Below are 22,869 nucleotides of genomic sequence, written 5' to 3'. Positions count from 1 at the left end.
CAGAATGATTTTCTTCCACTTGAAATCTAAATATTTGTCACAAAAGTGACTTTATTTTCTCATCAATCCTTTTATATTAACTTCGTATGTGTTATATGATGGATGTTAAAGAAATAGGGATCTGTAAAAGTCTGTATTTCCTCTCCATCTGCTTTCGCATATGAAGGCAGGGGAATCCATGGGTTAGGATTATCAGATAGCAATGAGCAGGTGGGAGGCAGAGGGAGGGAAGGTAGAAGGGAGTTATCAGTAGATAAGCTACAATGATGTGTGTGTGAGTGTGTGTGTGCGCGTGCGTATTCATAAGCACACAAGCAAGTAGTAATTTCAGAGAGAATCCTTTGAACAATTGGCGGGGGACATCCCATGCCCTTTTCTTGGAAACTGTAAATCACTACAGTTTCCTAGCTATGATCGCTGCTGATTTCTGAAAGTGTGTCTCCCTTTGGTTTAAATCTGACAACAATGTGCTGTCAGAATTGATTACTTGAGCACACTTGCTTTTTTGTGCTCCTAAAGATATCCTGAAGTCTGGATAATTAAACACTGAAGGCAAGGCATATGGCCTTACTTAGGTAAAAACAATTGCAGAAAGAATGTCTGTAATTTAAATACAAAAATGTGATGGCATTTTAAACTCTAAAGACATCCATACTCTAAATTTTAGTGCTTAAAACTAATTTCTTTGAAGAGCCTTGTTGAAAGACAGAAAGGTAAATATGTTTTATTTAATAAATAAATAAATAAATACTGTAGCATAGTGTATTGTACTTTCTCATTAAGGATATTATTGCTGTCTTTTTTGGAACTGACTGTATTTGCTGCCATTAAATTTTACCATACGTTAAATCAAATTTTATCTATCAGTTACATTTTGCCACTTCTCGGGGGCAAATCTGGCTGACTGGCTTTGCTCTTGGAACCTTGATGGAATGTACATAGTTAGGGAAAAATTCCTCAGGCATTTAAATTATTGAAGGAAATAATAGAGTAAGCAACACTGTAGACTCTTCTTTGAAAATTAACCATCCAAATAATAATTGAGCTTCTCTGTCTATAGTTGACCCAGTTTAACAAATAAAATATTTAAGTTTAGGGAAAGAAGATTTGTATCTCTCTCCCTACTCTCTGTTTCCACTTTCTTCTTTCATTTAAACATTAGGGTTTTCTCTAATCGAGCTGAGATTTTTTGTGATTTCCTCTGTCTTTTTCCGGGTGGGAACACAAAATCAACTATGACATATTCAATGTTTTGAGAACTTTTAGTCTGAAAAAGGGTACGGATACACAGTAGCAATGACCAGCACATTCTTTTTCTCAGATATTTGAAAAGTGATGGCAGTAGCATTTAACAGAGGCTAAACCCTGTCAAGTTCCCATAAGGGAATAATTTCATTAAATGTGAAGTGGCAAAGTCATAGAGATATGAACAATTACATCGAAGCATGAAAGTTTTCATTTTCACATGAGAGTATCTTTCTCTTTCCTACTTTATTTTATTTTGAGAGATGGAGTCTTGCTCTGTCTTCCAGGCTGGAGTGCAGTGGCGCGATCTCAGCTCACAGCAACTTCTGCCCCCCGGGTTCAAGTGATTCTCCTGCTTCAGCTTCCCAAGTAGCTGGGACTATAGGTGTGTACCACCACACCAGCTAATTTTTGTATTTTTTAGTAGAGATGGGGTTTCACTATATATTGGCCAGGCTGGTCTCAAACTCCTGACCTCAGGTAATCTGCCCGCCTCAGCCTCCCTAAGTGCTGGGATTACAGGTGTGATACCTGACGTGTTTCCTACTTTAGCTAACCTTTTTGTGTAACTATTGTGGGAAGCCTGTGCCAATCAAACAGGTTTTGGAACTGAGATGGTTTTTACTACATGATGAGACTGTCGAGTTCATCATTAGCCCCAGGTATGCAGAAAATGATTGTAAGTCGGATGGTAACCAAATACACTTTGTTTCCAAGAAAATTCAGGTAAAAGAAGATGATATTTGGAAGACTGAGTTTTGACAGTAACATAATACACTTCGGTAGCAAAAGTTAGTGAGATGCTGGAACATGGTACTAGGAGGAATTTTCTATCTTTTTTATTCCTTAGATTTAAAAAATGTTCAATTTATTACCTCAGGGTTCAGTAGAAATTAAAATTGATAAATGGAGACTTTAATAATAGCCAGTTGTCTGGAGTTGTTTTGATTTGGTGTCTCTGGGAAGAGGAAAGATGGATTAGATTACTTTTGGATGTCTCTTTCAGATGATATGTCAGCAAGGCGAACGCTGTGTTTAGGGTAGTGAGATAAAAGGCGTGTGCACAGGTAATCTACCAGCTTTGGTGGAGTGTTGAAGATTAGACTGGTGGAATGAGGAAATGGCCAGCCACTTGAAAGCTGGAGAAAACAGGTGGGCCCCAGAGAGCAAAGACTCTCTAAGAACTTAAAAGTTGTTTGGGTAAGCATATTTGGAATAAAATGGGCAGTGATTCTGTTAATGAACAAAGAAAGTTATTTCAAATATGAATATGTAAGTAATGTAATCTATTACTGGATGTGATAGTGTTGTTCTGAGAATAAAGGTAAATCAGCACATAAATTTGTGTGTATTAAAAGTGATACATTTCAGAATAATTTTAGTATAAAATCAAATTATATATTTCCTTTAAGATGGAATATTGCATGAGAAAGTGATAGCCAGGAAGTACATATGTCTAATGGACTGAAAAGGAAAATAAATTGCTAATACTGAATAATTGAACATAGTTGGGGCCAAAGGGCCTGGGAAAAAGCTGAAATACACAAAGAAAAAACAATGCTCCTGGTAAAAACTCAAATGTTCTTACTATAATAAGTCGCAGAGAAATATTTCTTCTGTTTTTATCTTTGAAGAAAGAATTCCAAATGTTAAACGCATCTGGTGTATATTGTGCTTACTACTGAGTGACAAATGTGTGATTAAGAAGGGCCATAAACTAATTTCTCTAAGTAGTGCTGTCCTCTCAAACTGAGATATGCCCTGGGCAAACCCATTTGTGTTTCACTACATAAAGTTAGTTGGGTTGTGTGGATTTCAGTATCAGTTATAGATTTTCAATTTCAATTCTTCCGAGAAAATTTTTCTTTCAAGTATCAGGTGACGTTGCCACCTGCTGTGCTTAATTTAGCTTTTTGTCAATATAAACAGTTTTGGTGCTATTGCTGTGAGGGTACCTGAAAGGAAGGACTTTATATCCAAAATATTTAAAATTATTTGTTTACTCTGCCAAAAAAATGTGAACTGACATGCCCATTGAGGCAGAGTTGTAGAGTGTACATTCTCTTTACCGTATCAGTGTTCTGGACATTTTTGGAATGTCTCAGTGGGCAGTGAGTGTTCTGAGCTAAAGGGTAAGTAGGGAGGCAGGACAATTTTCAGGCACCTCCCAAAGCAGATCTTTTCAGTGAGAGCTTGTTATTTAGTAAGAAGTGTTACAAATTCCCATAGCTTCACATATAAGCACCTTAAGTATATAAATATGAGGTATTTATAGTCCTAAATTGCTCTTTTAGAAATTATAATATGAAAAATTAAATTCTTGCTTCCCAGTGATGGTCTGGCATTAATTATTGAGGATCCTTGGGCACTTAAGAAAACAGGAATTGTCTGAGAAACATGGCAGTATGTCAGATAATAGGAACAGGCAAACTGTATTCTTTCCTGGGTATTTATATATTAGAATCTTGAAATACCAGTTTTTGCAGTGCATGTAACAGATGTATTTAAAATGTTTTTTGGGTAAAAATAACTGTACTTACCCAAAGTAACTGTCTAGGTGACTTCCTGGTCTGTTGGTCCCCCACATGATCTGGTGTCTGCCAGTCTGTTAGATCTCAACGCCCACCACTTTCTCAGTTTTTCCTTCTGTTCCAGCCTCTTAACGTTTTTACTGTTCTTTGAAAGCACCTAATTCATTTCCAAACCCAAGGCCTTTCTCCTTGCCTTTCACTTGCTATACCCTCTGCTTGGGAGCAGTCTTCCCCTAGCCCTCTTCTGGTCTGTTCCCTCCCTTTAGAACTCTTAAGGTCCTCTCATCAAAGGGCTTTCCCTCATCGAATAGAGCCCTTCTCTTAGTACTCGATTTTCTCCTACTCTGTTTTAGTTGTCATCATAGCACTCATCTTTACATGAAATTATATTCTATGCTTGTTTACTTCTAAGTGCTGTGGGGTCTGGGGTTTTGTCTTGTTCACTGAAAGATTCTTGATGCCTTCAGCCATTAACGACCTAATAATTATTTGTTGAATGAACAAATGATTGTCTAGATGTGTCATGAAAATACATACCTTATGGGACTGGTTGTCCTTTATTTTATAAAATAAAATTTTGGAAATCTAGAATTCTTATCAAGTCTGCCAAGATGAATTTGTAACCTGTATGTTTGTGTTAGTTGGTGTTGGAGATATGGAGTGCTCATCACTCACTCCTCTCCTTTCTTTTCTAGATTCTAATGGAATAGAAACATGAAATGAGAGTTGAATGGTGATTGGTATATAAGTTTTATAAAATGGGCAAGTCCCTAGCAACTGATAATGCAGGGGTTTTGGAGAAACTAGATTTCAAGTAACTTGGATTCAAGAATGTCCAATGGGCTATCTGCTTTGGGATTTACTCCCCTCCTCTCTCCAGTTGAATGTAGAGTAGGCCCGAGCAGCAAGAGCGTATGGTCTGAGACAAAAACCAGAGATCCCAACGTCCTTCTCAGCAATCCATGAGTGGGCCATGGAAGGATAAAATGGGACTGTTTCATACATTCACTAGTAAAGAGCATGACATTTTGTCTTACTGGATGTCAGATTCCCACTGGCTAGATGAGCAGGTTCTCCTTTTATGGAGATGATTCAGTAAGCAGGTCCAGAGGGGAATTGAAATGATTGCTTCAGTTCCAACCCCTATCAATTGGGAAATAAGCAGTATGACCCTTCTCTTTAGAGAAAAGGGGAAGTTGCAATAATGATTATTCTCTGAACAATTGTGATTGCAATACATATACTGGAATGTACCTCCAAAGTGAAATAATTTTGACCAGAAAACAGCTATCAACATAGGATGTTTCTGAGAGTTCACTGCAATTGTGAGTCATCTAGACATCTGCCAAATGAAATAGTAGGCTCTATTTGTACATGTGTTTAAGAGAAGAATGCATGTTATTCCAACTTCTATTTATCACCTATCAATGAAAAAGGTATATACTTATGAAAAAACGTAACCTTGATGTGTTTAAAGGCTAATATTCTGACTTCCATTGTAAACTCAGGAGCCTTTAATGTTTCAGGTTCGTGGGAGTAAGGGAGAAGTTTTGTACATTTTGGATGCTACCAACCCACGGCACTCCAACTGGCTTCGCTTCGTTCATGAAGCACCATCTCAGGAGCAGAAGAACTTGGCTGCCATTCAAGTGAGCTTATTTGCTGCTGCTTTGTGCTGTGCACGGTGAGGGGGGATGAATGAATATATAACTGTACTCCCTGTTTTAAATTTATTTCCCAATGACCTGCTTTAAATAACAGTAACTAACTCATAAAAGCAGAGAAATCTCATCTAGTCAGCATATGTAGGAAAGGGCAAGCCTAGCTGTAAACTAACACCAGGGCACTTACTTTATGAGAATTCCTGAGGGAATGAATTACACAGTCTGATACTGTCCTTGGCAGATCTTGCTTTCAGGTACTTTTATTTCATTCAGTGAATATTTATTGATATTATTATTTGTTTGATAGTTTATTTTGTTCATAGTACTATACCCTGTGTTAGTGTTTGGGAAAGGCTTTATGGAGAAGGTTTACTTTGGGATATTCCGCATGACTAGGCTTTGAGCTTGTTGGAGGTGGTGTGTTAGTCAGGGTTTCCCAGAGAAACAGGTGCGGTGGCTCACGTCAGGTTTTCCCAGAGAAACAGGTGCAGTGGCTCACGTCTGTGATCTCAGCATTTTGAGAGGCTAAGGTGGTAGGATCACTTGAGCCCAGGAGTCAAAGCTGCAGTGAGCCATGAAGATGCTATTCCACTCCAAACTGCACAACAGAGCAAGACTATGGCTCCAAGAAAAAAGGATATATCCTTATATATCCTTTTTTTAGTATAAAAAGATATATATATATATACACACACACGTATGTATGTATATGGTTGTGTGTGTGTATATGTGTTTGTATATGTGTGTATATGTGTATGTATATGTTTATATATGTATGTATATATAGGTATAGATAAAATAGGGGATTAGCTCATATGATTATAGAAGCTGGTAAGTTTAAAATCTGCATTGCTGATGTTCTAGTTTAAGTCCAATGGCCAGAAGCTGCTGTAGAACCAGGAAGAGCTGATATCCCACTTGGAAACCCATCAGGCAAGAAGAGCCAGTGCTCCAGGTTGCAGGCTGTTAGGAGAATTCTCTCTTACTCTTGGGTAGGTCAGTCTTTTGTTCGATTCAGGACTCAGCATGATTGGATGAGGCCCACCCACATTATGGAGGGCAATATACTTTATTCAAGTCTCCTGATTTAAATGTTAATCTTTTCTGAAACACCCAGAATAATGTTTGATCAACTATCTGGGACCCTGTAGCCTAGTCAAGTTAACATATAAAATTAACCATCACTGGTGAGAACTATGTTTTATTGAATTCTATTTCCCTGTATCCTAGCATACTGCTGGACAAAATATTAGGTTTTGATACAAACTATGAGTTAAACTTAGGTGATCCCTCAGTGGAAATTAAGGCAAGAAGAGAAAATGATGCAGTTTTTAGAGGGGCCCTATATTTAAAACACATTGATCAGATGACCAAAAGTATAAGGAAACATTAAATTCTGGCAGATAATTGACTGATTACATGTGAAAGCTCATCTTTCTGGATCCTAAACTTTGGAAGAGGAAGTAAAGCTATGGTTGGCAAAAGTAAGAGGGGAAAGGAAAAGAATAAGACATGAATAGTATTTGAGAATCTACCATGTACACTGTTCAAGAAACTTCATATACATGTGGTCATTTATTCATAGAAATTCTGATAGTTTGACAATTGGTTGACATTACACTGATTTCATTCAATTTTCAGTATAAAATCAATAGTAGCAAGAAGAAAAATGCACAGAATTAAGTTTTAAAGTAACTAGCAGTCATCCAGACTATTTAATTTCCTAATGTCATCTAACCAATTTTTTTTCAGTACAAATAAGTATTAGATAATCAATGTGATTACGGTCCCTTTTTGCATGGATACATGAGAGATGACTCTTACTAAACAGCTGAGGTAAGATGGAAAAATAGGATCTCTGGCAGCCAGAGATATTCAAGCTACTTTTCCGATTATTCATAATGGCCATTGATCCAACCACAAGTTTGAACTGATCTGTTTTTTTTTTCTTTTTTGACATGTAGACATTATTTTTTTTTCCACGTATTTTTATATTTTGTCATGGTTTTCTGAGGCAAACTCATCTCATGAGAACATCATTTATATCAATATTTTCATTTATAGACTCAGTTTGTTTCTTTGTAAATGTTACTATTATCAAAATTGCCTGTAGAGCCAGGAGTTTACCTTAAGCCAATCCATTGTTTTGGTAGGTTCTTCATCATTGTGATTGTGGAGGATGTTATTTATGCTAGATTGTTTCTCTTTTTAGGTATAAATAATGATTTTAAGCCTTCTCCAAATTCCTTCAGTTTGAGAAATGTCTCCCTATTGCCTATTATTTCTGTAGAATCAGTAGGTCTCTTTCTTTGCCTAAACTTACAAAGTGTTATGTGAGTTTTGTCTTATATTCCCTTAGGTAATACTTGCTTAGGAGTTCCCCTTAACTGAACATCTTGCTTGTAATGATCCCTTTAGTTAATAGAAAACAATGTCGGTAAGTGTTTATACCTTGATCTTTCACCGTTTACTCTGCTACTCTACTATGCCCTGTATGTTATCATGTTGTAGGCACTTTGCTCATTTTCAGTAATCACATTGTCTAAGACTTACAGTTTTAATGTTCATTTAGTACATTCAATGCAGCACTTTCCTTCCTCTGTATCAACTGTGTTTTTTCCTTGAAAGAAAATATAAATCACAGAAGATGACAGGTACTCCAAGAAATTATTAATGACTTAACAAGGGGAGTGAGGGGGGATTAGAACAGGACTCATGTAACTGTAGACTCTCTGAAATTTCGCTCTTGAATTAGAATCTAAGTGTGTTCAGAGGCCACTCTGAGAGGCTTTTGGTGCAGAGCAAAGACTGTGGCTTTCATTTCTTTTAACACTGTTTTGCACTTTCTTAATGGGGATGCAGTGCACTGCTACCATGTTTTTTGTCATAGATTACAATAGGGATCTTTGTTAGCTCCCTTGAGGTAACATCATTCTTATTTTGAACAGTAGCTGGAGTAGAGGATTGCTGAGGGTTCAAAATCACATCTGAGCTAAGGGCAGAGAGCATAATAGTTGGGTCACATGGCTGAAAGAGATGTCAGCCTTCTAATTGGTTGGAATGACCTCCTAAAGATTGCATTCCAGAAACATTGAGTTGGTGAGATCACGATGTTTCCTGCATAACATTATGAATCTCTTGCATTGCAAATTGCATCTGAAATTTAGGGTATTCAGGAAATTTTTTATTTCAGCTGTATATCCCAGGAGTGGAGTAAATGAGAAACATTTGTGACTATGTGGCTTGCTTGGTGGAAAACGTCAATACTTGGTCCAACTTTTTTGGACAAGGGATTATGAAGTTGAGGTCTGTTTTGGCAGAGGATTGGAACTCCTTCTTGGAGACGTGATTATATTTCTAGTTTTGCAATTTATTTGATTTTGGAAAATTTACTTTGGAAATGATGACTTAAGTATTTGTATTATCAAAGAAGGATCTAGTAAGCAAACAGTTCTTCCCACATGCACACTTTTCAGAATAATCGTTTAACTGTATGTTCAGACTTCTGAAAGGTTTCCAACTATGGCTAGAAAATTCTAAATGTGAAAGTTGTGGCTTAAAATGAACTAAAATGTCCTTAAGTTCCATAAGAAGCAGGCGATTCTTATTAAATGCTAATTTTGTTGCACTAAAGGAAAAAATGTATATGTAGCTTAAAATGTTTTGACCTAGTTAGTGTTTTGCAGGCTCTTAAAAATTTCTGATCTTTTGATAGAAAATGAATATTTTATGCCACTTACAGTTGAAACTATTAATTATTTGAACATTTCAGAGATGGAGTGCTGCATCTCATTTTCTTAAGCACATGTTTTCAGGCATGTCTTTCCTGGGACTGTTTGCCATACATTATCAATTTACATAAAAAGATAAAAACATTTGGGTCCTGGTTCTCTTCATGAGGGGTATCAGGATGTAAGGATGGTCTAAATGAGGTTTGAAGGCACTGGGTATTGAGACAAGATGTTCTCACAGCTCTGCCCCAATTCTGCTGTCAGTTTAGAATCCTCATTACCAGCAGTTATTTTGTCACAGATTATTGAACCTCCTTTCTCTGCCTTGCCTGAGGATGGATAGTCATAGGCAATTTTTCCTGAGGTCGTCTCTGGTGACATGTGAAATTTAAATATGTCAGAACTGGAAAATCACATGTGGTTCTCTAAAGAGAAAAGCAATTTTGTTTTTCAAGCACAGATAAGACATTCTCCATTGTCACTAAGCTACCAAGATCCATAGGAGTAACAAATAATGTTGATACAGAATTCAAATAGCAGCAGTACCAACTAAGCAACCAACAAAAATAAATACCCAAAGGATTTACTACTTATATGCAAAATTATGTTTTTTTTCCAGTTCTCTATCTTTCCTATTTCTGTTTTTTCGTACCAGATTTATACAGATGGCATTTTTACAGTTTTTTTTGAATCTGTCACAAAATGGTGAAGTATAACTGTCTAGTGATTTTTTTCAATGATAGCATAAAAATAACACTTAAATAACTTACAGATCTATCTTTTAATAGGTTATCTTCCAGTAAGGTATGTATTTGTATTTTATTAGTGTAAAATTTTAAACTAAAGTAAAAATGCAAGCAATTGGTCCCGTGAGGTTATAAATACCTACTCTACTTTGGTCTTATGTGGGGGAATTTTATTACTTATCAATATTATTTTCATTAAGTTTGTAGTTTATTGACAGGGCATATATGTATTTATAGGAATATTCTTAAGTTATATATAGTAGTAAAGTTGAAATCTGTGTTGATCCTTAAAATGATGATGATGGCAGCTAACACTGAATGGTTACTGCATGCCAGTAAGCAGTTATTCATTTATTAATGTATTTATTAACTATTTACTGTGACTGTATGAGAAAGATATTATTATATAATTTTCATCTTCCTTTGTCAAATAAGGATACTGACCCACAAGAGCATCTAAGTAACTTGCTTGAGACCAACACAGCGAGTGAGTGGCTGAGTTGGATTTGAATCATTGTCCACTCTTTTAACTCCTGTGTTCTAATACCTTAGAGTTGAGATACTTTTAAAACATAAATTCAGATCTTAAAAATCTTTCATGTTTCTGAACTTGGTATTAGATATTTTTGAAACTGCTGAAAATTTTCAAACCAAGCTAATTTTAGAATATGTATTTTGAGTTATTTATATTATGTATTCCTTGATTTCTTTTTTTATGTTCCCAAACTGTCCTTAATTCACTGTGAAGCATTGCACCTGCTTCTTCTTCATATACAGGTCATGCCTAGGCAACATCTATTCTTGTCTCTTTTTCCTTTTGTCTCCTCTTGCCTCATTTTAGCTTATTATAAGAATACACTGTAGTAAAATTTCAGAATCAGAGTCTGTCAGGTTGGGTGTAGGGGAAATTTTTAATTAGGTGGGACTTTCTGTGCCTCTCATCCTAGGAACCATAGAGGAAGTTTCGTTTTCTACTTCTATTGAAGACCAACCCTGCTTGCCAGTATCCATGTCCCACCCAGCAGTAAAACAGAATCTTTTGTAACCTAATCTTTGACTAATATGAAGATTCTGCTGGTCACTTTTATTAGAATATGACTTTTGAGTTACTTTTCAGAATGACTTTCATCTAGTCTGTCTTATCTGTATGTATTTATGATTGTAGTAGTTATCCATTGCTGTGTAACAAATTTATCCCAAATTTTAACAACTTAAAATAACAAACATGCATTATGATTTTATACAGTTTGTAAGGATCAGGAATTTAGGAGCAACTTATTGAGTGGTTCTGGGGTTCTGGTTCAAGGACTTTCATGAGGTTGCTATCAAGTGGTCAGCCAGGGAAAACTTGATTGAAGTCTCTGAAGACTTGATTAGGGCTAGAGATTCTGTGTCCAGGGTCTCTCACATGGCAGGAGGTTTCAATTCTTTACCGGCTCTCCTGGGGTTGCTCAGGACTTGACAGCCTGCTTCTCCCAGAAAGGGTGATGAGAAAGAGTGAGAGCAAAAGTAAGAGAGAGAGAGAGAAAGAGAGAAAAGGGAGAGCTGCAACCGTTTATAACCTAATCTTGGAAATAACATTCCATAGCATCACTTCTATTGAATACTATTAGTCACGCAGGCCAACCTTGGCACAGTGCAGGAAAGGACTACACGATGGTCTGGATACCAGGAGTTGAGACATCCTAGGGGTTGAGACATCCATCTTCAAGCTACAACAGTGATCAATGGGGAGAATTTGCTTTATGTATGGATGGAATAAGGTTAGAGTAAATGCAAAGGCAAGCACTTGATACAGAATCAGAAGGAATGCAGAACCCAACCCGGTTTGGATAATATTAAGAAAGGCAGTTTCAAGCAGTAGAAAGAGCATGAGCTTTGTTGTCTAAAGGACTTGAAGTAGATCCCTGGCTCTGACTTTTGCTGGCTGAGCAAGTTACTTAACTCATTCATTCAACCCATAACTACGGAGCATCTGCTATGTGCCAGGCGCAATGCCAAGCACTGGAGATACTATGACTGAAAAGATGATCTAGCTCTTGCCTTCATAGCAGTAAAAATAACCTTTAAAACCGCTCTTCTTCATGAGTTGATTGTAATAATGCTTACTTCATTGGATTTTTGTGAGGACTACATTAAATGAGATAACATATGCAAAACACTTAGCTTCTACACACCTGGGGATGCTCTGAGTTTCATTCCAGTTCACTCCAAGAAAGTGAGTATCTCAGTGAAACAGCATACCATCTTTGGTTTCACAGGGCATGTAAAGGTTATATTTACACTATACCATTGTCTATTAAGTGTGCAGTGGCATTATGTCTAAAAAATATACATACCTTTAAAGAATACTTTATTGCTAAAATGTGTTAATGATTATCTGAGCCTTTGATGAGTTAGAATCTTTTTGCTGGTGAAGTGTCTTACCCTGATGTTGATGGCTGCTGATTGATCAGGGTGGTGGTTGCTGAAGGCTAGGGTGGCTGTGGTAATTTCTTAAATAAGACAACAATGAAGTTTGCTGCATCAATTGACTCTTCCTTTCACAAAAGGTTTCTATGTAGCATGCTTTGCTTTTTGATAGCATTTTATCCACAGTAGAACTTCTTTAAAAATTGGAGTCAGTCTTCTCAAACCCTGCTGTTGCTTTATCAGATAAGTTTATGTCATTTGAAATTCTTTGCTGTCATTTCAACAATGTTGACAGCATCTTCACCAGGAGTAGATTCCATCTAAAGAAACTATGTTCTTTGTTCATCTGTAAGGAACAACTCCTCATATATATATAAGTTTTATCTTGAGATTACAGCAATTTAGTCACATCTTCAGGCCCCACTTCTAAGTCTAGTTAGTTCTCTTGGTATTTCCATCATATCTGCAGTTACCTCTCCTGAAGTTTTGAACACCTCAAAGTCATCCATGAGGGTTGGAATCGACTTCTAAACTTCTGTTCGTGTTGATATTTTGCTCTTATCTAATGAATCACACATGTTCTTAATGGCATTTAGAATGTTGATCCTTTCCAGAAGGTTTTCAGTTTACTTTGCTCAGATCTATCAGAGGAATCACTATGACAGCAATAGCCTTATGAAGTGTGTTTCAAAAATAATATTTGAAAGTCGAAATTTATCCTTGATCCATGGGCTGCAGGATGGATGTTGTGTTAGCAGGAATTAAAACATTCATCTCCTTGAACACTCCATCAGAGCTTTTGGGTGACCAGGTGCCTTGTCAATGGCAATATTATTTTGAAGGGAATTTCTCAAATGAGCAGTAGTTTTCAGCAGTGGGCTTAAAATATTCAGTAGACCATGCAGTAAACAGATGACAGTGCCATCATCCCGACTTGGTTATTCCCTTGATAAAACACAGGCAGAGTAGATTTAGCACAATTCTTAAGGGTCTTAGGATTTTCTGAATGGTAAGTGAGCATTGGCTTCAACGTAAAGTCACCCGCAGCATTAGACTCTAACGAGAGAGTCAACCTGTCCTTTGAAGCTTTGAAGCCAGGTGTCAACTCTCTTGCCATGAAAATTCTAGATGGTATATTCTTCCAATAGAACTATTTCATGTACATTGAAAATCCGTTGTTTAGTGTAGCCAGTTTTCTTAGTTATCAATATCTTAGCTGGATCTTCTGGATAACTTGCTACAGCTTCTCCATCAGCTCTTGCTGCTTCACCTTGAACTTTTGTGTTATAGAGATGGCTTCTTTCCTTAGACCTCATAATTCTGCTAGCATCCAACCTTTCTTCTGCAGCTTCCTTGTCTCTCAGCCTTCACAGAATTGGATAGAATTAGAGCGTTGCTCTAGTCTGGGCTTTGACTTAAGAGAGTGTTGTGGTTGGTTTGATCTTCTATCCAGACCACTCAAACTTTCTCCATATCAGCAATAAGACTGTTTCACTTTCCTTATCATTTGTGTGTTCACTGGAGTAGCACTTTTAATTTCTTTCAAGAACTTTTCCACTGAATTTATAACTTGGCTGTTTGGCCCAAGTGGCTTAGCTTTCAGTCTGTCTCAGCTTTTGACATGCCTTCCTCATAAGCTTAGTCATTTCTAGCTTTTGATTTAAAGTGAGAGACATGACTGTTTCTTTCACTTGAATGCTTAGAGGCCATTGTAGGGTTATTAATTGACCTAATTTCAGTATTGTTGTGTCTCAGGGAATAGGGAGACCTGAGGAGAGAGAGAGAGATGGGGGAAGGGGCACTGGTAGAGCAGTCAGAACACACTATCAGTTAAGCTTGCCACTATATAGGTGTGGTTTATGGTGGCCCCCTAAACAATTACAATAGTAACACCAAAGACCCCAGGTCACAGGTTATCCTAACAGGCACAATAATAATAATAAGGTTAGAAATATGGCAAAAAGTAACAGAGACATGAAGTAAGCACATGGTGTTGGAGAAATGGCTCTAAGAAACTAGCTCGATGTAGGGTTGCCACAATCCTTTAATTTGTAAAATCTGCAATGTCTATGAAGCACGATAAAGCAAAGTGCAGAAAAACAAAGTACGCCTGTAAGTGCTGATATAGTAAGCTGAAATTTTCATTATCACCACCCCTTGCCAGGTTTGTAGTTTTTGTCTTTATAATATCGTCTGTATATGAAACAAAATAAAATCTGTTTTATTTCTTATAAAGCTTTCCCAGAGTATCTAGTATAATTCTGTGCATATAGAAGACTTATCAGTAATTATCCACCACTCAAGAGACAATCTGCTGTGTGGAGTGACTGAATCCAGTGAGCCTGCCCCACAGTGGCCGCAGCAGCCTATGCACCCTGCTCCTGAGCTCCTCTGTGGTTAGGTGCATGGGAAGCATCCTCTTAGGCCACTGCAGTACTATTTACTGTGGATGACATTGTGCTTACTGTGTTCTGTGGCCACTCTCCTCTTTGGAAAGATAAGGACTTTATAGACACAAGAAATGCTCTGTGGGGAAGAAGTCTTACTGTACTGTGTGCTGAGATCTTTATTAGATGTAGTGACTTGATGACCCTAGGGATAGGATTAAAATAATTATGCTTGTATGTTTGTGCCAAACCACTTTTCAGCTTTTTTGAAGAAGAAAGTTTTGTGCAGGTTGATTCTTTCTTAATTTTCTTTTCTTTTTCTTCTTCTTCCTTTTTTTTTTTTTTAAGGCAGGATCTCATTCTGTTGACCAGCATGCAGTGGCCTGATCGTGGCTCATGCAGCCTCCATCTCCTGGGTTCAAGGAATCCTCCCAAGTAGCTGGGACCACAGGCATGTGCCAGCATGCCCGTCTACTTTTTAAATTTTTTAGTAGAGATGGGGTCTTGCATCGTTGCCCAGGCTAGCCTTGAACTCCTGTGCTTAAGTGATCCTCCTGCCTTGGCCTCGCAAAGTGCTGGGATTACAGGCGTGAGCCACCATGCCTGGCCTATAGAACACCATTTATGTGCTCATTTATAGCGGTCTTGTGGAGGACATTGGCATTAAATTAAATAAATTAATTAACTTATCTTGAGACAGAGTCTTCCTCTGTTGCCCAGGCTGGAGTGATACAATGGCACAATCTCGGCTCACTGCAACCTCTGCCTCCTAGGTTCAAGCTATTCTCCTGCCTCAGCCTCCCGAGTAGCTGGGATTACAGGTGTACACCATCATGCCTGGCTAATTTTTGTATTTCTGGTAGAGACAGGATTTCACCAGCTATGTTGGCCAGGCTGGTCTCAAACTCCTGATCTCAAGAGATCTGCCTGCCTCAGCTTCCTAAAGTGCTGCGATTATAGGTGTGAGCCACCATGCCCAGCTGACTGACTGTTTCTTATAGAAATCCTCTGAATTCTGCCTGCTCTCAGATGTTTTTGCAGAATGGGTAATGCTGGATATTGGAAAGTTGTGTCCCTAGAAATCATAGCCTTATGGGACTCATATTCTTTCCGTATTTTAGTGACCTAACAAAGCCTACCTCTGTAACATTAACCGAAAGAAGGCTAGAGGGCTGAAGAATGTTTGTTCCCTCGTTGATTTGGGGCTTTTGGTTGTAACAGGATTGGTGATAGTGAAAGTGTGAAGTAGAATTGAAGATAGAAATTCCATGAAGTTGTCCTGGGGGAAAAGTGGCAAATCTTACATTTCATATTTAGATTAAATTATCACTATAATTTAAAAACTTTTAAAATTTAAAACATTTTAAAATAGTTAATTTGAAAAATTCCCAAGGCTCCTAGAATTGAAATGCAAAATACTTAATATCATGATGACACTTAGGTAAACTATTTATTTACATTGTCGTCTCTATCACTAGACTGAATTTCTCAAGAACGGCGTTTGTGTCAGTTATGTTTATTTCCCAGTATTCATTGCGTCTAGTGGGGGCTCAGTAAGTGCTTATTGAACTGGCCTCCTTTGGCAGCTCTTCTGCCTCTTTCCTGATGTGGTACACCTAGTTGAATGTACCTTGTCACTTGGGAAAAGGCTTACATCTGTTTCCTTTAAAATAACAGAAAGCAAACGCTTCCGCTTGAACTCTGGCCTGCAGTATATGTGCATGTGAGTATTTGGTCTGGCAAAGTGTCACATTTTTACTCTGTGAGTGCTGAGTATCTACTTGTATGTGTGTACACATTTCAGTCTACTGCTAAGTAGTTTTATCTTAGCCAGACTGCTGTGCAGCCAACAGTACCTCATCGTTACTGTCAAAAGTCTTTTTACAGATATAACCACAGACAAGCAGAGCCTTTAATTCAGATACTCTGTTGATTAACAACCAGAGAGTTCAGTCTGGACTCACTCAGAAAACTAGGATATAGAATAATTAAATAGCTAAGGCTACTGAGAAAAGAAGTATTTACTATGAAGTGGTAGGGTGCTTTCAAATTATACCTAACAAATGTAATAATGAAATTTTAGTATTTGTGAATTAATCAATATTGCACTAAATATACTGGAACTGTGCTATATCATTACAAAATTTAAGAGGTACAGTAGAAATTAAAAAGAAGAATCTTAAGAATGTTAGTCACTAGAAAATATAATGAAACCCTTGTTATATATGGAGCCAAGCAAACAACATAGAAGCTCACTTATCAGAGGAGGAAATTTAACAACCGTGTACGTGTGTGTGTGGGTGTGTGTGGTGTGTACTTTTGAAGTGTTAAAACTAAAATCTAGACATTCAGAATAAGCACATATACTGTTTGTTGCCAGGCAAGATTTTTGGTGTATGAACAGAAAGAAGGAAATGACTTTGTTTTTGTGTTTCAAAATTGGATATATGTTTTATGGTAAGTTTTGAATTTTTTTTAATGGTTGGCATTAAAGAAGTCAATAAACAAATTACAAAGTGAAGTAAATGTAATGGATACAACACAAAACAGTAGAATTAGCCACACGTAAGTCTTTATCAATGGAAGTTGAGTAGTCTAGGGAAATTTCTATTCAAAGAAAACTGTACTATATCCAGTGCCTGAATAGACTGTCATAAAAGGTTCAACTACTGTTGAGCAATACAAAGTAAAATGTGAAGTTCTGCATTCTGTCACTGAATTCACTACTCAAAAGAAGGTGTAAAAATTATCTTGTACTTTATATACTGTACTCAATGTAATTTGTATAACAAATTAAGCCAAGGATATTTCAGCCAAGGATATTTCACTCTGATAATTTTGAGAAGTCTGCTATGTCACAAAATCTAGGAAAATGTTACCTTAAACTTTAATCTGATCATCCTTGATTGAGTCTTAGTCACCATAGAAATCTCACATGATTTAAAAAAGACAAGAATAGGGAGAGATTTGTTAAAGGATACAAAATTACAGCAAGATAGGAGGAATAAGTTCTAGTCTTTTTCACCGGGGTCCCCAACTGCTGTGCCATAGACCCATACCTGGCTGCACAGCTGGAGGTGAGCCATGGGTGACCGAGAATTACTTCCTGAGTTCTGCCTCCTGTCCGAGCAGCAGTGGCATTAGATTCTCATAGTGATGGCAGTGGAGGGCTGTCTGGAGTGGCCACTGCCGTCATGCCAGCCACTGCAGGGAGGGTATGGGGAGAAGGCACAGTCCCCTACGGCCTGCCGCCCTAGGGGCCACCATGATGTGGTCAGGCTGGGTCGCCTGCCAGGCCCATCATGGGCAGAGTTGTGACCTGCGATGGACAGAGGGGCCCCATGTTGTGGTCCTGGATTGGGCAGAGAGGGGCCCTGAGATGAAGCTGGGCCTGGAGTGGTGCTATGCTTGCCCATGGGGTAAAGGGACTGGGCCTGGGTCACGGAGCTGGGGCCACACTTTTTGGGTCTGAGGTGGGAAATGGGAGCAGTACCTGCTTTGAGGACCCGACCAGCCAGGCAGCTCCTGCACCCACCCCGCCGAGGTTGCTGGGTTCCTATGCCTTGGGAGGAGCCTCTGCATGGGGCTGTCCAGGGCCATGTCCATGGAGTCCACCTCGCATTGGGGTGACTGCCAAGCCTGACATTTCTAATGGCTGGGCCTAGGGCCTGTGATGCACTTCCAGAGGAGCCCCTCCCCAGGCAGGGCCCTGAGCCAAATGAGGGGGAGCCCCAGGCTGTCCCTGAGCACAGGGACAATGGGGGGAGCTTGTGGCAATGTCACTTCTACCCCAAATGCTGGCCCTGGCCTAGTGAGAACCTGGAGCCCTGCCCCAGGGTGTGAGGGGGCACAGTTGGGACTGCATGCTCCATGGAGCCAGTGGGAGCCAGGAGCAGGTAGCAGCCGCACCCTCCCAGATGCAGCTGCAGCCACCCAAGTTGGCGCTGTGGACCCAGGCCTCCCTATGCTGCTTGCAGGCTCTGAAGTGCCTGCTCCCGTTGCCTGGCTTCTCCCAGCTGTGAGTACCTGCTCTGATCTCAGAGCAATGTGGGGCTGAGCCCAGGTGCTGTCACAGCCCGGCTGGGGGTGCATACACTTGGGGCAGTGCTGACACACGAGCTGCCTGCTGCCTTGGCCCCCCTCCAGACTTTAGGCACCAATGAGTGTGGGGGGGTTGGAAACCGATGCGGAGCTGAAGGCAGCTCAGTGTGGCCTGCAGGTGCACCTTGGCACAAGCACCTGGGCTTCATGGAGGGTGGCAGGAGGCAGATAGGCTCCTGGGTGAAAGGAGGCAGGTCCTCGGTGAGGCCCCACCTTCAGGCTAGGGAGTGCCTGAAGGCTGGGGGCCAGGCTGACGGTCCAGTCGACCAGAATGGGAACTTGTGGTGCCTTTTCTGGGCCTGCCCATGACTGCCAGTGGACCAGTGAGTGCACACTTCCTCCCCTCCGAGGCCCATAAAAGCCTCAGACTCAGCCAGAGCAGAGCATATGATGGAATGACCAGCTGCAGAGAGGAGCTACTGTCTCTGCTGAGAACTGAATGCTTGCTATGATGACTTGCCTAGCACAGAAGAGTTACTTTCTCTGCTAGCAGCTGAATGCTCGTTGGTATACCCTGCCTGTGGAAAGAAAACCTGCAGGTTTCCTCTGAGCTGTACTGTTGCTCAATGAAGTTCCTCTTCATCTTGCTCACCTTCTACTTGTTTGTATACCTCGTTTTTCCTGGTCACAGGACAAGAATTGAGGAGCCGCCGAATGGCGAGGCTAAAAGAGCTGTATCACAAACAAGACTGAGACCTGCTCCTTGCTTGCCACATTGCCAGTGAAGAGAAGGAGAGAAGAGCTGCAGCCTTTCAGGGAGCCCAGACCTGGGAGTGCCCCAAGCCAGGGCTGTGACTCCTTCTTTGGGGTGCTGCAGTTCCTGGTGTCTCCAAGCTTCTCGATGCCACTGTGTTCCCTGGTGTCAGCTGTGGAAGCTGCTTGCAGTGTGCCTGGCCCAGCTGCAGCCTTGCAGAGAGCTGGCACCTGTGCTGGCACCTGGAGCTGCCCACCATTTTGCTGCCCACTCTTCTGCGGCAGCTGGCATATCTGTGAACTGGCCAGACCCCACGCTAGCTCTCACACCCCTTGCTGCTCGATGCAGTCTCCCTTGGCAAGTGTGGAATTCAGGCCATTAGTGTGAGCTGAACACAGCCTGCGAGGTCGAGTGGGCAGAATGACCTCAGTGGGCCGAAGCAGTGGGCAAAGGCACGACTGGCCACAGAGGTTTCCAGCCAGAAAAGCAACACCCCAAAGATCCCATAATAATAGGAGTGCAAAACCTGTTGTAAACTGCACATGCCAGGGATCTAGGTTGTGTGTTCCTTATGAGAATCTAACTAATGCCTGATGATCTGAGGTGGAACAGTTTTATCCCAAAACCATCCCCCACCCAATCCCTGTCCATGGAAAAATTGTCTTCTACAAAACCTGTTCCTGGTGCCAAAAGGTTGGGGACTGCTATTCTATACCATTGTAGGATGACTATAGTTAACAATAATATATAGTTTCAGATAGCTAGAAGGAAGATATTGAATGTTCCCAACACAAAGAAATGATACATGTTTGAGATGATGGATATGCTAATTATCTTGATCTGATCACTATATATATGTATTGTAACATCACTATGTACCCCATGAATATGTATAATTATGTGTCAAATAAATAATAAAATAAAAAGCTTTATCTTATTCCCTGAAAAAAGACAGCTTGAGGGAAGGAAAAAGGAAGATTACTAGCAGAGATGTAGGCTATTGTCTACAGTACTTTACTGCATGAGGAAGGTACAGAGGCTGAATGGAAGAGGGGTTGTAAAGTTTGAGTATGGGCTTTCCTTTCACGTGGAGCTTTGTTTAACAGAAGTCTAGAAAGTAATTGTATGAATCATTATCATGGTTAGTTTATGTCAAAACTATACATACTGTCTTATTATACTTAATTAAATGGGTAATCATTTGACTAGTGTGTCTGTGATTTCTTAAGCTGGTACTTAATGGTCATATTATTTAATTCACCTCAGTGGACAGAGATTAAAACAGAGTCATTTTCTGGTTTCTTTTCCTGTGGTTAATTAAGTCCTTTGAGATATGGCTATGCACACTTTATGGTGGTTTACACATTTCTGTTTTATTAGTTTTGCAGACAGTAGACAGGAACAAAAAGGGGCATAGTCATTCTTACTGAGAATTAACCCTACACTTCTCCAAGCAGTAGAATGTAAACTCAACTAGGCTTTTGAGAACTTTCCCTCAGTGACTTAATTAATTCCATGCCCATTTCTGTACTTTGGAATATAGCATGTATCTATGTGTGGCTTGTTTTTTTTTTTTTTTTTTTTTTTTTTTTTTTGAGACAGAATCTCGCTCTGTCGCCCAGGCTGGAGTACAGTGGCCGGATCTTGGCTCACTGCAAGCTCCGCCTCCTGGGTTTACGCCATTCTCCTACCTCAGCCTCCTGAGTAGCTGGGACTACAGGCGCCCGTCACCTCGCCCAGCTAGTTTTTTTGTGTTTTTTAGTAGAGACGGGGTTTCACCGTGTTAGCCAGGATGGTCTCGATCTCCTGACCTCGTGATCCGCCCATCTCGGCCTCCCAAAGGTGGCTTGTGTTTTACTTTATCAAATGTAAAATGTTCATTATCAAACATTTATATTTTTATATTAAACTTTGTAAGTATAACCTGCTTTGTTTCAGATATCTCACATGCAACATGACATTGGTTGGAATAATGTTATGTTGTATGTAAAAGTGTAAGTTGTATGTAAAATATTAATATCACAAGCCTTTGAAATACTTTGCACCTTGCTATTGAATAAAGTTGATGATTTTTAATTCTGTTGACATCATCTAGAACCCATAGGGAAGCTCTATGATAATGTTTTACTTCTAGAAAGTCAGTCAATAAGTAAAAACAAAACAGAACAAACATAAAAAAAACTTTTATTATCCATGCTTATGAAATGAGACTTCAAATGGAATCACTTTGATGCATCATACAAATTTATCAAATTATTGAAATTTTGCATCAGCAGGCACCCCAGAGATTAAATATATCCTTCAGGAAACCTAGCCTTATAACAGTATCACTAGCCTCATAACAATCAGGTAGTTGTAGTAACCAGTCCCTGTAGACTTAGTGTTGGACTGAAAGTCAGGCATGGCAATTCCTGAGCATGTTGGTGGTAGATTGGTGGAGATGGTGCTGGAAGTTACCTCCAGAGCATGGTGAATTTGATAGGCAGATGGGTAGAATAGCCTCAGAACATCTGATTTTCACTCTATATAAATTTTGTGGCACATAGCCGTTTATATTGGGTTTATTAATAATAATGATAAAAATAGTCGATGTGACTAATAGTAATTGGCACTATGCTTAACACTTTAGATATATTGTCTTATTTAATTCTAACAATCCCCCCTAAAGTAGTAGTAATATTCCCATTTTGCTGATGAAAAAACTGAACCCAAGTATATGAAAGTGGTGGAACAGAGCCTTTCACTCTAGCCAAACATGCAGTTTTGGTATCTAGATTCCCTCAGTCAGAGAGAGATGATGAGCATAATAATCAGTTTTTATCTAGAAGATTCAGATGAATACTTGTACATTTTACAACAATTATACATATATGTTTTAAGTACATTTTAAATATATGAGTTGTGTTGATGTTTACAATTGATCTAACACCAAAGCTAATAAAGTATCTAACTGTAAGACTTACAGGAGAAATCATGGGTTAGAAGTCATTTGGAATTGAGAGCACTTTCAGTGCTTAAGAGGATGTTTCTATAGAAAAATACAAGTATCCTGCTTTATACTTGATCTTAGCAAAAAGACCAAGAAGAGATGTAATAGTCTTTGTTAACATTTGGAAATATATTAAAATTAAAAAGATATTATAAAACATATATTTTTCTTTTTTGGAATATTAGGAAAGATGATAATAAACAATACTTATATATTCCTGAACTTCTGACATCAACATTCACACTGCCTTACAAATGCACACTTTCTCATTCTTTTTTCCTAGAATAGAGAAATATGCCCTCCTCTTTCTTAAGAACAAATCTTCTACCTGTTTCTCTTTCTGATGAACACTTGCCTTGTAGGTTATCC

At 39.1% G+C, this 22,869-nt stretch overlaps 1 protein-coding gene across 1 annotated transcript in view; it reads left to right on the top strand.

Annotated features, from left to right (window-relative positions):
• The window catches only part of PRDM5 (PR/SET domain 5), a 233,986-nt gene that overhangs the window by 73,376 nt on the left and 137,741 nt on the right, over window positions 1-22,869 (top strand). Inside the window, 1 exon segment of the mRNA XM_017859310.1 lies at window positions 5,303-5,425. Coding sequence (XP_017714799.1) covers window positions 5,303-5,425 — 123 coding nt within the window.

The sequence above is a fragment of the Rhinopithecus bieti genome, unplaced genomic scaffold, assembly GCF_001698545.2.
Source record: "Rhinopithecus bieti isolate Rb0 unplaced genomic scaffold, ASM169854v2 scaffold_48387, whole genome shotgun sequence".
In the NCBI taxonomy this organism is placed as follows: domain Eukaryota; kingdom Metazoa; phylum Chordata; class Mammalia; order Primates; family Cercopithecidae; genus Rhinopithecus; species Rhinopithecus bieti.
This window is presented reverse-complemented; position numbering and strand designations above follow the sequence as displayed.